Source organism: Cotesia glomerata, linkage group LG9 (genome assembly GCF_020080835.1).
Source record: "Cotesia glomerata isolate CgM1 linkage group LG9, MPM_Cglom_v2.3, whole genome shotgun sequence".
NCBI classification, from domain to species: Eukaryota; Metazoa; Arthropoda; class Insecta; order Hymenoptera; family Braconidae; genus Cotesia; species Cotesia glomerata.
The window spans coordinates 15,430,958-15,445,485 of record NC_058166.1 but is presented as its reverse complement, the minus strand read 5'-3'; the positions used below and the strand labels follow the sequence as shown (position 1 = coordinate 15,445,485).

Here is a 14,528-nt window from a genome sequence, read left to right as displayed (position 1 = left end):
TTTATTTGTATACCGATTTATGGTTTTTACAAGGCTAATTGTCTCAGCATCTCCGGATGTAATCTCTTTTTCAACTCTTTATTATCAATATATGCTCCGCTCTATATTATCAACACAATCTTTCAACTCTTTTATTATCAACATATTCTCCACTCTTTTTATAATCAACAACATGTTCTCCACTTTTTATAATCAACATATAATTTCGCACATAACTTTATTCTCAATGCGGCTGTGGACCGACTTGTGCTTTCTGTACTGTATTTACCCTATTCCTCACACCTTTCTATCGGTGTTGGAATAGTGGCGATGGGGAAACCACAGAGAAAACCCATGCCAGTACACTACGGCTAACGGAGCGACCCCCGACGGTTAGTGTTGGAACTATTCGAACAACCGTCGGGGCTCGAACCCTCGCCTCACGACATGATGCACGAACGAACTAACGGGATAATGACTTAGTCCGCTCGGCCATCATGCCGCTTTTTTTTTAATATCTTTTAAACGGCTTAACCGATCAATTCCAAAAACTAATCAGCTCTTAACTTCAAAAAACCACGTCGATTGCCACCAGCCCGATCAAAATCGGTTTATTTGTTCGTGAGATATCGTTGTCGAAAAAAATTGAAAAAAATGTTTTTTTCAGAATTTCTATAAAATTTTTAGTCTGACCAGTTTACGCTTGAAGATTTTTCAAAGAACTCAAAAAGCTGCGTTGAATGCCGTAAATTGCGAGAAAATCGGTTGATTCATTCAAAAGTTATTGCGGATTGAAAATTCAAAAAATAGTGTTCTATAAAACTTGCATTAGCCTTTTGAGCTCGAAGAGCTCAAAAGCACAGAACAGCGTTTTATTTGAGCTCGAAGAGCTCAAAATTACACAAAAATTATATTTTTGAGCTTGAAGAGTTATTGCGGATTGAAAATTCAAAAAATAGTGTTCTATAAAACTTGCATTAGCCTTTTGAGCTCGAAGAGCTCAAAAGCACAGAACAGCGTTTTATTTGAGCTCGGAGAGCTCAAAATTACACAAAAATTATATTTTTGAGCTTGAAGAGCTTAAAAAATAAGAGAATTGTTGAGCACTTAGGTATGGAGGTAGCGGGAAGTTACAGGGATGGCCTTTCGGGTCAACCGTTTTCCTAATTTTTTTATTAATTAAATGATAGAATTAAAAAACTATTTTTTAAAAATTCCACGTATAATTTTCAAAATTTTCTACATGTGAAAATTTTTATTTTAATTTTTTAAAAATTATTTTTCAAAAAAATAAATTATAAAAATTTTTAAATGTCGGCAAATTTAATTTTCATCCAAAAACTCAAATGAAAATTAAGTTAGCCGACATCTAAAAATTTCTAAAATTTTTTTTTTTTTTATCGTAAAAATCATTACAAAAAAATAAAAAAAAATTTTTATTTGTAAAAAACTTGAAAAACTATAAGTGTTATTTTTTAAAAATATTTTTTAGTTCTAATTTAATAAATGAAAAATAATCAAAAAATTAAAAACGTCGGTAACTTTAGTATTATAAAATTCGAAATTGTTTTATTTTAATATTATTATTTTAAACTTTGACATTGTTTATAAAATTTTTACAATAAAAGATATTTATTTTAATAAATGCTGATTATTTCAATGGGTTTTTCTAGTAAGTAATTTAATTATTTATTAAAATTAATTTAGCAGATATTTGATAATTTAAAAAAATTTTTTTCACAAATAAATTATGGCAAAAATAATGAGAAAAAAAAATTAACATGTAGAAATTTTAAAAATTTTAAAATGCAATTTTTTTAACAAATTTCTTTGTTAAAAAAAAATTGAAAAATTATGAAGTGACGGCTAACATTAATGTCATAATTATTTGGCTGAGTGATCGGATAATGTTTGTTTAATTTATGATGCTGAAATGATAAATTAAAAATCTGCTGATATCTAACAATTTTTTTGATTTTTATTATAAATCTATTATTAAAAAAAAATTATTTGTTTTATTTTGCACTTGGAATTTTTTTAATCTCTAAACGTAGAATTTTTATGAAAATTAACTTGGCAGATATTTAATAATTTTAAGAATTTTTGCAACAAATAAATTATGGCAAGAAAATGAAAAACAAAAAATTGACATTCAGAAATAAAAACATAATTAAAATTACAATTTTTTTAAAATAATTTTTTAGAACAAATTTTTTTGTTAAATAAAATTAAAAAATAGTCAAGTGCTAACTTTAATGTAATGGAATTTTTTTTTCAAAATTTTTTTCATAATAATTTAGTCGCTATAAAAATCTAAAAAACTGACAGTAAATTATAGTGTCATTTTAATTTTTATACGAAATAGAATACTATTTTTAAATGACACTGAAATTAACAGACATTTTACCATTTTTTAGATTTTAATAACAATTAAATAACTATGAAAAAATTTCATTAAAATCTCATGGAGAAATTTTAAAAAATTATGACTGCGAATTTATGAAAATTAAGTTAGCCGACACCTAAAAATTTTTAGAATTTTTTTTTATTGAAAAAGTTATTACAAAAAAAATAATTAATTTGTACAAAACTTGAAAAACTTTAAGTGCATTTTTTAAAAAATATTTTTTTTGTTCTAATTTAATTATTGAAAAAAAATTAAAAAATTAACGTCGGCTAACTTTCGTATTGTGCGAATTTGTAAAAGTATTTTTTATCACAATTGATTTGCGTTAAAAATTTAAGTATCATTATTTTTTAAACTTATATAACTTGTATTTATTAATTGATACTTATTAATCTTAAACAAAAATTATTAAAATAGTAAACTGAAAATATTTCAGTTAAAAAAAATGTCTTCCGGCAGCCAAAATAAAATTATAGACTTCTTAAAATATTCTTGATAACTAAGTTAAATTAAATTTAATTACACTTTGTCCTGATTTATTAATTTTATTATTTATCAATAAAAAAAATTAAAATATTTGGCTAAATTTAGAATTAGATTTCTATAAAATCGACATAATATCAAAATCAACAGATGCTTGATTTTATTAAAAAAATTAATTATTACTAAGAATAAATTAATAGCTTATTAAAATCTTTATAAATAAAATTTTTTTCAAAATTTTATTTATAAAAAGTTATCTTTAAAAAAAATCCTAAAAAATTGTCAGATGTCTGTAAATTGAGTATCATAAATCGATCTAAAATTGAATAGTACATATATTTTTGTAATACAAAAATTTATTGATACAATAAAGTATGTTTTTTGACATATTTATTTACATAAAATGTGAAATATATATCTAAGAAAGTGGGAAAAAGAAATAAGGCGCAGTCGCAAAAGGAAAGCGGGTGAGATTCAAAAAGACACGGGGTCAAACGTTTGTGTTCAGTCGATTCCGCGACGTCGCCGTGACATCAAACTAGACTAGCTTTTGCAAAAAAATTAAATCGATGTAAGAATTATCTTAATTGTTAGTTCTTTTTTTTGCTGATTTAATTAGATTCAGGACTTCCATTATAGATGTAAGTAAATTTAAATATTTATCAACTATTTAAACCATTGAATTATTTTTATAATATTATATATTTATCATTTGCAGATGAGACACCTTACCTAGAATTCTAAATAAATGTAAATAAAAGATCCAGAGATTAAAGTAAACAATGTCTGAGTCACCAAAACCTAAAAAAGTGCGGCCTAGGCCTAAAATACAATTACCAGTGCCCGGACAGTACACTCATTATGCACAAACGCCGACTGGATATGTCGCAACATCATACGGACAAACTCCAATACCGGTGACTCCTGGATCTGGCCAGCACCACGTCTTGTATGTTAATAAAGCCAGTGAATTTATGTTTGCACAATTTAAAGGAATAAAAGATTTTACTAAATCTGGCTTGAGTCTTGGTGAAAAAAGTGTGTTTTGGCTGTATGGAAAGGTAATAATAAAAATTTATTATTATTATTATTATCAACAAATTAATTTTCTAAAATTTTTATAAAAATTAAGTTAGCTGACATTTAAAAATTTTTAAGACTTTTTTTCATTAAAAAAATGATTACAAAAAAATAAAAAAAAATTTTTATATGTAAAAAAACTAATTTTTAAAAAATATTTTTTTGTTCTAATTTAATCATTAAAAAAAATTAAAAATTTCGGCTAACTTTAGATGAAAATTAAGTTAACCGACATCTAAAAATGAAAAAAATTTTTTTTATTGAAAAAATTGTAACAAAAAAAAATTTTTTTTTATTGAAAAAATTGTAACAAAAAAAAATTTTTAAAAATTTTATTTGTAAAAAAACTCTAAAAACTGTAAGTGCAATTTTTAAAAAATATTTTTTTTGTTCTAATTTAATTATTAAAAAAAAAATCAAAAAATTCAATACGTCAGCTAACTAGTATTATACATTTTTACTGAGTAAATATAGTTGAAGCCGCAAATTAAATTAAATTAAATTAATGCTAAACATTATTGTATTTTATTATAATTTTTTAGTTATTATTATAAACTTAGTAATTCTTTCATTATTATTACCATTATTACTAATTTACTTTTCTCTTGTATGTATATTCACTTCAATCGCTGTATAAAGCAGATAGGCGTTAATTTACTAAATAAATAAATAAATAAATAAGTAAATAAATAAATAAATGAATAAATAAATAAATAAATAAATTTTATTTAAGGTAAGCTCGTGGAGCAAGCGTTGGTTCACGCATATTTTTTTGTCCGTGATTATGCTATTATACAGTGTCGCTGGAGCATTTATATTCGTTTACATTGAGGGCCGTAACGAAGATCACATTATACTGGACATAAGAAAAGACAGAAATGAAACAATACGCGTGATAAGAGAATATTGTCTAGACAAAAATTTGTTTGATCATGCAGACAGGTGGAGAGGAAAAACAGCTAATGAGTTGATGAATTATGAGCTAAAATTGAAGGAATACTACAAGCATGCATTACTCAATGACAATCAAAAAGTTTGGACATTTTGGAATGCTATGTTTTATGCCGGTACTATTTACACAACAATTGGTGAGTATTATTTATTGTTAAATGTATTAATGATCAATATTTAATTTGCAACTAATAAACTTGTATTTATAAATTTTTAAATATATGTTTTTACCAATTCTATTATTAAATTATACTATTATTATTTTTAATCGATTTTCTAATAATTTTTTCGCGGCACAAATATTGAGATCCCACGCGTCCTATTTCGGGAATGTGACAGTTTACGTAAGAAGATAAAGAAAAAAAAAACAAGATGAAATTCACCGAGAAAATCTCAAGAGCTGAAATAGATAAAATTTATTGTAATTTTAGCAGTTGACCTGATCTAAATGTAACTCGGTATTTTAGTTAGAAATGATCCAGAAAATCATAAATGATAAATAATAAATGAAATAAATTATTTTAGATAACGATGAGTTATAAATATTTAAAGAATTTGAATGAGATTTGTCATCTGGGTAAATTTTATAAAAAAATTTTATGAGTGCGCTATTGGTAGTGTTTGTGTAGATGATGGTAGTAGTAGCAGTAGTGGTGGGAGCTGAACTTTATTTTTGTCTTCTTCAGTCTTGTCTTTTGTACATAGTGACGAGGATCGTTATTAAGATGGAAGACAGTTACACAGTGCACAGACGACGTAAAGCTGCTGCTAGAAGACGGGATAAAACTCCAGAACCTTCACGAGCTGTTACTGCGGCTATTGCTAAAGATATTGATGAAGAAAATGATGATGAAGATAAAAAAATACTGGAGGCTAGAGCGCGAATGGAACAAATGGTTGAAGATACGGAAAAGATGGAGGAGTTGGCTACTGATGGAAGATTGAAGTCACACTCGTCCAGTCCTACGTCTATTATTGAAGAACAAATGGCAGAAGCTGCTGAAATGAAGAACCAATTAGATTTAGTAGTTTTAGAGAAGAGTGAAATTAAAATAGATGCTAAGGTTGATGATAAGAGGAAAGATTTAATGCAATTGGAGAAAAAGGTTGAAGAAAATTGTCAAGTGGAAAGTACTAAGTCTACTGCTGCAATTGCTACTGCTACTGCTATTGCTATTGCTGCTAATGTTAATACTCTGACTGAACCAATAGTCAACGAAAATAGAATGGAGTCAAACAGGCGGATTAAATCATCTTCTTCGTCGTCGTCACATGGAGATAAAGCAGCGGTAAGAAGAAGAACTAGGCGTTCAAAGGAACGAAGAAGTTCCAGTGATTCGAGTCTTGCTGAAGATGATAGATCTAGTAAGAGTGATTTTGAAGAAAGAAAGAAAAAATCAAGGAAAATACGTAAAGATTGTAAAGAAAAAAAAGATAGTAAAGAGAAGGATAATGAAAACAAATTTAATAAAGAGAAGAAAAATGAAGACAAATTTAATAAAGAGAAGACGAGTGAAGAAAAAGATAACAAAGAGAAGAAAAATGAAGAGAAATATAGTAAAGAAAATCAAGGTACAGAAGAGACACCGGTTATCTATTCAAAAACTCTGACACTTGTTGGCAAACAGATTATACCTCTCAGCAGCGATAGTCTCATTGAAGACTTTAAGAAAGCAGAGAGAGATTACTATGATAGAAGGGAATTAGGAATTCTCGATGTACAAATTGATGATTACGTTAATCCAAAAATGGAAGCTGCTTTGAGAAAACGTAAAAGGAAAAAAACAAGGGAAATAATTCCGGAAGAAAAAACAGAGGAGAAAATTGAGGAAAAAAAATCTTTTTGGTCATGGTTTGGATTTTTTAAAAGAAATGTTAAGCCAGAAGAAAGTAAAATTGAACCTAAAAAAAAAGAAGAAATTGTTATTGAGCCTAAAAAAGAAGAAATTAAGCCTAAGGTGGTCCAAAAATCTTCAAGGATAATTGAATTTATACGAGCTTTGTCGGATATTAGAGCTGAATTTCGCGCTTATGTTGATCAAAGTCCTCGAGAAGTTTATTTAATTCGCAAAAGTCGTAATAAATGTGTTGCTCAGTTAATACTGATAATTATATATTGCGGATTAGGAGCTTTTATTTTTCGCTTTACCGAGGGAGCTTTCGAGACATTTTACAAGTGCGGAGTTAAGCGAGTAAAACGTGACTTTTTAGACAGTCTTTGGAATTATAGTCACAATATGCGCGAAGACGATTGGAAAAGTATGGCGAGGAAGAAGTTGATGGAATTGGAAGAACAGTTACATGCAGCTCACGAAGCTGGAGTACAATCGTACAGTGGTCAAAAAAGCTGGAGTTTTCTCAATGCGGTTGTTTATTGTCTTACTGTTATCACAACAATTGGTGAGGCGTGTCCCGTTGATTTCTCGATTTAAATTTATTTTATTATAATAATTATACTTGATAATTTATCCGTTGATAAATCAAAGATAAATTTTTATATAGTTAATTATTGTTTTTTTATTCAGGATATGGCCATATAGCACCAAGCACAACGACAGGCCGAGCTATCACAATAGTTTACGCTATTTTTGGAATCCCGTTGTTCCTTATTATACTTGCTGATTTTGGTAAACTATTTACAAGATGCATCAAATTTTTTTGGGCATATGTAAGAAGAGTCTACTACACAGGAAGTTGTCGGCGAGTGCGAAGAACTGCTCCTGTCCAAGTAATTATTAAATTACCCTAATAGCCACGCTTTTTTTAAAAGTAGTTAGATTTCAACAGTTATAATTAACTTAACATCAAGTTTGCTGTAATTCTTTACAGTACAACAGTTGTAAACAAATTGACGAAAATCTACGTCCACAATTTGAATACAAGTTAACACCAAACTTTTGGTTAAATTTCCTTTCAATTTTACTACAACTTGACTAAAATACAGTGAATTCTCGGTAACTCGAACCTTGTTAAGTCGAAATCTTCAATAACTCGAAAAAAATTTGTATTTCCTTCCGTTGAACTCTTAAATACGCGAGTTATTTAAACTCTGTAACTCGAACTTAGTATCGTTTCCCTTCCAGTATCGATAATGGATATTTATACTCTATAACTTGAATTTTAAAAGTGAAACTCTATAAATCGAAGTTAGTAAAATATAAAGACGTTTTTCTCCGAATTGTCCAAGCTTATAGCAATCCGAACAAAAACAGTTTCACTGTAAAAAATCGCGCCAAGTCCACGTTCATAAGACTATTAAGAAAAAAAAATTTGTTTTTTTCTTTACAAAAATATATAAAATAAAAAAATAAAAAAATCCAAGTAACCGATATGATTGTTTATGATTTTCGGAAATTAAAAAAAATTGTGTTATAAATTTAAAAATTAAGAAAAAAAATTTTGGAACGTATTTAGTGTGCGCGGTTGCAAAATATTTTACTTTTAATGAAATTCGTAAAATCTATTTACTAGGACTTTAAAAAAATTTAAATACACAATGACGCACACCAAGTACGTTCCAAAATTTTTTTCTTTTTTTTTTTTTTTATCTTTATTTATTTAGTAGTCGCATAAACAGCATGGTCATGAGCGACTTCAAAATTACAACAATGATAAATGATTATATTTATATTTTAAATACACATAGACAATACTAAATGGGTATTTTAAGCAACTATACATGGTTTATTTAAGATTTCAAATCATATTGTATCTGGTGAACCAATAATAGTAATTATTTGGCCTATATTTAGAATTTATGGCTAGCTTATATTTTTGTGAGAATTTTTAATAACTTTAATGTTTTTATCACATCCTGGAGGTACTTCTCGTCGCTCAGGCACTTGGGCAGGTCCATTGGGGTGGTGTTGAGTGGGCATTCGGCCAGTATGTGGTGTACAGTTATTGGTGCATTGCATTTTGGACATTTAGTACAGGTCTCTCGTGCCATCAGGTGGTTATGAGTAATATAGGTGTGCCCTATTCTTAGGCGGGTGATTATGGTTTGGATTTTGCGATTTGGTGACTTTGGAGGTATTTCCCATACATTAGCTCTTACTTGGTGTAAGAGTGATTCTGAGCTCATCCAGTTTCCGTTCCATTTGGCCCATATGTAATCATTGACTACTTAGTTTTTAATTTCTTAATTTTTAATTTGCTACTTAATTTCTTAATTTTTAAATTTATAACACAATTTTTTTTAATTTCCGAAAATCATAAACAATCATATCGGTTACTTGGATTTTTTTATTTTTTTATTTTATATATTTTTGTAAAGAAAAAAACAAATTTTTTTTTCTTAATAGTCTTATGAACGTGGACTTGGCGCGATTTTTTACAGTGAAACTGTTTTTGTTCGGATTTTAGTATTTTTTGTAATTATAATAAAAATTTACAATTGGTACCAACTTAAATCTCGCGTTGGCTGCATTTTTTATAGCAAACTATCCCCTTGAAGCTACAGTTTATGTAAAAATAATTCCAGCGCACCCTGGCGGGTGTAGATGCAAGTTGTGAAATATCTTTTTTAACTGTAGTTTCCCATCTAATGAAGGATTACTATGCATTCTCGAATTATTTAGTCTGTGGCAGATCACTTTGCCCGTCGAAAAAAAGTCAGGATCGAAATTTTTGCGTTGCTATAGTTTGTGCTGATTAAATTTAATAATTTCAATTAGATTAATTGTTATAAGTGAATATAATTAATTAATAACAGTCAAATAAAGTATGAATTACTGTTATAATATACAATTTAGGAAAAAAAAGTACCGTAGAATTAAATAAAATTTTGCAACCTCAAAATACCGTTCTGCTTACAGTAAACATAGTCGGTAGTCTGGCGCTCCGTTTACAGCAGATTTGAACGGAACTTGGCGCCAGATTCTACCGAATCTGTGGAAGTCTGGCGCTCCGTTTACAGCAGATTTGAACGGAACTTGGCGCCAGATTCTACCGAATCTGTGGATCAAATTTAAATTCCTTTACAAGCGTTCAATGCTTCTTATATCCTTGTTTGTAATGTATATTATTTTCTCTCTAAGTCATTTTCTTGCAAATCAAGTGTTTTCTTAATTTCTTTGGTCTACTTGCAAATTCTGAACTGTTTGTTAAGTCGAAAACTCGTTAACTCGAAATTTTTATCACTTCCCTTGAAGTTCAAGTTATCGAGAGTCCACTGTACTTGCACTGCAAGTCTTGACGTCGAATTGCAGAGTAAGTTATAAACAACTTAACTAAAACCGTTTGGTTGCTGGCTATCAACAAAGCAAAAGAAAAAAAGAAACAATATTTATTATTAATAAAATGACCTTATTAGGAAGTGATGAAAGGCGTTCAATTGGTTTATGATCTTGCAACATTCAGACGTCCATCAGAACTGAGTCCTGATGAACTAGCAGAAATGCACAAACAGCAAACAGTTCTCAATCTTGACGCTAATATACCTGTGAGCCAGCCTGGGACGCCAGTGACACCAGAACTCTCAAATTTCGCCATAAATGATGAATTTAATTTACCTATTTCCGTAGCGATTACTATCTTATTAGCTTACATATTTGTTGGAGCAACTGCATTCAATTTGTGGGAACAATGGGGCTTTTTTGAAAGCTTCTACTTTGTTTTTATATCCATGAGCACAATTGGCTTTGGCGATTATGTACCGAAGGTAATTATAATTATTTTTTTTCAATTTGCTGTAGTTGTTTTTCTACTAGATATTTTTGGTAATTACTTACAAGTGGGATCCACCCTATTTTTGGCCATATTTAGGTGAAAAATTAATAATTTTTTTTATTCTGCTTAATTTTACAGCACATTTATGATAAAAAACAAACGATTAAAAAAAAAGTTGAATACCACAATTTTCTAAAAAATTTATAAATTTTTTTGAAAATTTGTTAAAATTGTGATAATCAACTTTTTTTTTTAAATTTTTCATCAACAAATTGTTCAAACATTTTTTTTGCCTCAAATTCCTTAAGTACAGTCATGTAATTTCTTACACATTATCCCTTCGTCTCAGTTTACAAAATATATTTTTTTCATACTTCAAAAAATATTTGATGATTGTAAGGATCATTAAACTTTTAATGTTTTGAGAATATTTTATTTTTTTCTACTATCGTCTAATATTTCGAAAAATCTTAAAAAAATATATATTGTAGGTCAATGTTAGAGTAATACGTACAAAAAAAAGCTAAGGTGTACCATACGATTTTGGCATAAAAAAAAAATTAAAAAAAAATATAATCGCATTTTTACCGATTACCAACTGACCTGATTGTCGAGCGAATTTTTCTAGGAATACTAATAAGTGATATCTTAAAACCCATAGGCACTTTTTTTTACTATAATCAAGTGGATTCGGAGAATAATAAATGTGAAAAAAAAAACTTTTATTTTTTACTCAAAAACGCGTGATATTTCAGAGTTGAAACTGGGCTGAGATGTTGTCCACAGTATAAGGCATTTCAGGGAAAAAAATTAGCCCGATTGCAATGGGGGCATTTTACCCCGGCTTGTCTGACGAGGGCCTTTCGTTCAAAAAATGAAAAATTGAAATGGTGGACCCCACTTAAAAATAATTATCTTTTATGTTACATGATTGTTAAAGTAAACAATGCATGTGTCATATCTAGTTAAGCTTTTGCATAAAATTAAAATATTAATTTGCTGATCTTGCATTTTGTTTTCACGCTGGATCTAGATGGTAAGAAAATTTGCTGATGCAGGATTTTTTTAAACAAAATATTATCAATTTGTTTAAATTAATTATTAATGAGCTTATTTAATAATTTATTTATCAATGATTTTTTAGCACCCTATTTACATGATGTGTTCAATAGTCTACTTGGTGTTTGGTCTAGCCTTAACTTCCATGTGTATAAATGTCGTTCAGGTATGTACACATAAAGTATATTTAAAAATTTTTTATTTTATTACAAACTAGCAGTCCACCTCAGCTTCGCACGGGTACTTAACAAAAATTGGAGTTTTAGTAAAGATCCCTAATTTTTTTAAAAATATATTATAGCCTATGTTACCCGGAGATAGTGTAGCTTCCCAACAGTGAAAGAATTTTCCAAATCGGTTCAGTAGTTTCGGAGCCTGTTCAACGCAAACAAACAAACAATTGAATCTTTTCTCTTTATAATATTAGTATAGATGAAATAATTAAAAATAATTATATGTACAATTATAGGTGATGTTGTCGGATTCTTTTAAGCATGCAACTCAAAAGATAGGCGCGACTATTGGTTTCGCAATTGCTGATGAAGATGGATCGATACCACCGCCTGTACCGTTAGTAGAAGTAGCACAAGTTCATACAACTATTAAAGAAGATGATTGTGAATGTGAATGTGACTGTGTAATCAAAGATACTACTGAAGAGATAAAAGCTCCAAAAGCTCACCAAGAAGATGTTGACTTGTAATTCAACTTTGCTACATTAATTCATACTTCTTTATTAATATTTTTTTTAATTTAAAAGTTATTAAAAGCCAAAGACTTAAACCAAAAAAATTTTACCACGCATTTTTCGCAAACACGCTGTGAAAATTAATTGTTAAATGCGAAATGCCTGTGCTTTTTCAGGAATATTGTGCCTTTATAAATATATATATTAAATTTAGATGTATAATTTTTAATAATTAAATGCATTAAAATAATCTTTTGTTAATTTACAATTTTAAATAATTTAATCTAGTTTTTTTTAAGTTTAAAAAATAAATTTAACAGTTTAAATGTGATCGATAAGTAAGAAACGAAAGTAATTATTTACAAGTCGGGTCAAACCTATTTTTGGCCATATCTAGGTGAAAAATTAACATTTATTAATTTTTTGTGATTCTGCTGGCTTTTAAGGCGGATTTATGATAAAAAATGTCGTGAGAGAAAAAAATAAAGATTTCGATAGCTTTTTTGCCTTCAAAGGTTGGAAAAAATTTTGGCTATCATGTTTTTGGATAAAATTTCTATTTTATCTTTTTTTTTATATTTTTGACATATTTTCTTAAAAAGTACATAAAAAAACGAATAATCAAAAAAAAAAAAATTGCATTTTAGAATTTTCTAAAAAATTTATAAATTTTTTAGAAAATTTGTTAACATTGTGAATCAAATTTTTTTTAAATTCATTTTTTTGTGTATTTTTAAAAAAAAATATATCAATAAAATCAAATAGAAATTTAAAAAAAAAAATGAATTTTTGGCCATATCTACGTGAAAAATTAACATTTTTCAATTTTTTTTATTCTGCTTGTTTTTACGGCTCATTTATGATAAAAAATATCGTGAAAGAAAAAAAAAAAGATTTCGATAGCTTTTTTGCCTTCAAAAGTTGGAATAAATTTTAGCTCTCACATTTTTGGATAAAATTTCTATTTTATCTTTTTTTGATGTTTTTGATACATTTTTTTGTGAAAACTACATGAAAAAACAAACAATTTACAAAAAAAGTCGGATATCACAATTTTCTAAAGAATTTATAAATTTTTTTTGAAGATTTGTTAAAATTGTGATAATCAACTTTTTTTTATTAATTGTTCATTTTTTTTATGTATTTAAAAAAAAATATATCAATGAAGTCAAATAGAAATTTCGTATTACATTAAAGTTAATAGCCTCGGCTATTTAATTATTTTTTAACAAATAAATTTCTTCCTAAAAGTTATTTTTAAAAAATTTCATTTTTAACTTTTTAAAATTTCTACATGTCAATTTTTTTTTGCCATAATTTATTAAAAAAAATTACTCAAATTTGATAAATATCTGCTAAATTAATTTTCATAATTAATTTAGTTAAAAATGAAAAATTTCGTTTAAAAAAATGAAAATTTTGTTAAAAAAAATGAAAATTAAAATAGTGAACCCCACTTGTAAATAATTACCGAAACAAAAATTCATAATTGTATTTTCTATTAAGCTTGTAAATATTGTAAAAGAATGATCTAATAATTTCGGAATATAAATAATTACTAATTATATATTTAAGAAATCTTAATTTCTTGACAAAAATTATTATTTAAATAGTTCAATTGTAATTCTTTCATATTGACAAAATCCTTGAGGAAATAAAAACAAAAATAATTGCATAGTATTGATAAAAACATAAAATTTCATCGTTTTAACGTGCAGTAGATTTTTTTATATTATATAACGTTAAAAATAGAATTTTAAATTCAAGTAATAAAACACAATTGTGCGATAAAAACTTGTCTCTAGATAAGGATTTGTTGCAAATATATCCAGAATTTTATTTGGAAAAAAAAAAGAATAATAAGAGATGAGCAGATGTACTTATATTATTGACAATAGAATATAGTGCGGATGTATACTTATACATTATAGCTACTGATCTGACGTCACAATGTCCGCAGTAGCGTTTTATGCTGTTGTGCTGCGACTACGTCAGTACTCGCAACTCGCAAGTACGTATAAATACATTGGAGCTGGGAATAATAATCATATAGGAACATAACTTATAATTATAAACCAACAGTAATCAAGATTTAAGAGCAAATCTCTGGTGTGAAAATCTAGGAGTCAAAATATTGTTAATCAGCTAATGATGGCAATTATATAGTTCTTTTTTTTTTTTTTTATATTAATATAGTAATTTATAAAATTT

At 27.5% G+C, this 14,528-nt stretch overlaps 1 protein-coding gene across 2 annotated transcripts; it reads left to right on the top strand.

Moving 5' to 3' along the window:
- Positions 1–5,273: 5,273 nt before the first annotated feature.
- Positions 5,274–14,528, top strand: LOC123272133. 2 transcript variants are annotated; one of them, XM_044738797.1, is made up of 7 exons: positions 5,274–7,300; positions 7,426–7,628; positions 10,215–10,562; positions 11,604–11,606; positions 11,715–11,795; positions 12,099–12,328; positions 14,123–14,528. In XM_044738797.1, the coding sequence occupies exons 1-7, from the start codon at positions 5,530–5,532 to the stop codon at positions 14,124–14,126; spliced, it is 2,640 nt and encodes an 879-aa protein (XP_044594732.1). In that variant the 5' UTR covers positions 5,274–5,529; the 3' UTR covers positions 14,127–14,528. The 2 variants fall into 2 exon arrangements, with proteins under 2 accessions (XP_044594732.1, XP_044594733.1); XM_044738798.1 differs by lacking the exons at positions 11,604–11,606; positions 14,123–14,528 and having other exon boundaries at positions 5,409–7,300; positions 12,099–12,567.

What these genes read in the sequence shown, in the direction of transcription:
- LOC123272133 (XM_044738797.1), top strand. Translation starts at nt 5,530, where the DNA reads ATGATGGTAGTAGTAGCAGTAGTGGTGGGAGCTGAACTTTATTTTTGT. An exon ending in TACTGTTATCACAACAATTG is followed by an intron (nt 7,301 to 7,425) that starts GTGAGGCGTGTC and finishes TTTTTTATTCAG; the next exon opens with GATATGGCCATATAGCACCA. An exon ending in GAAGAACTGCTCCTGTCCAA is followed by an intron (nt 7,629 to 10,214) that starts GTAATTATTAAA and finishes TGACCTTATTAG; the next exon opens with GAAGTGATGAAAGGCGTTCA.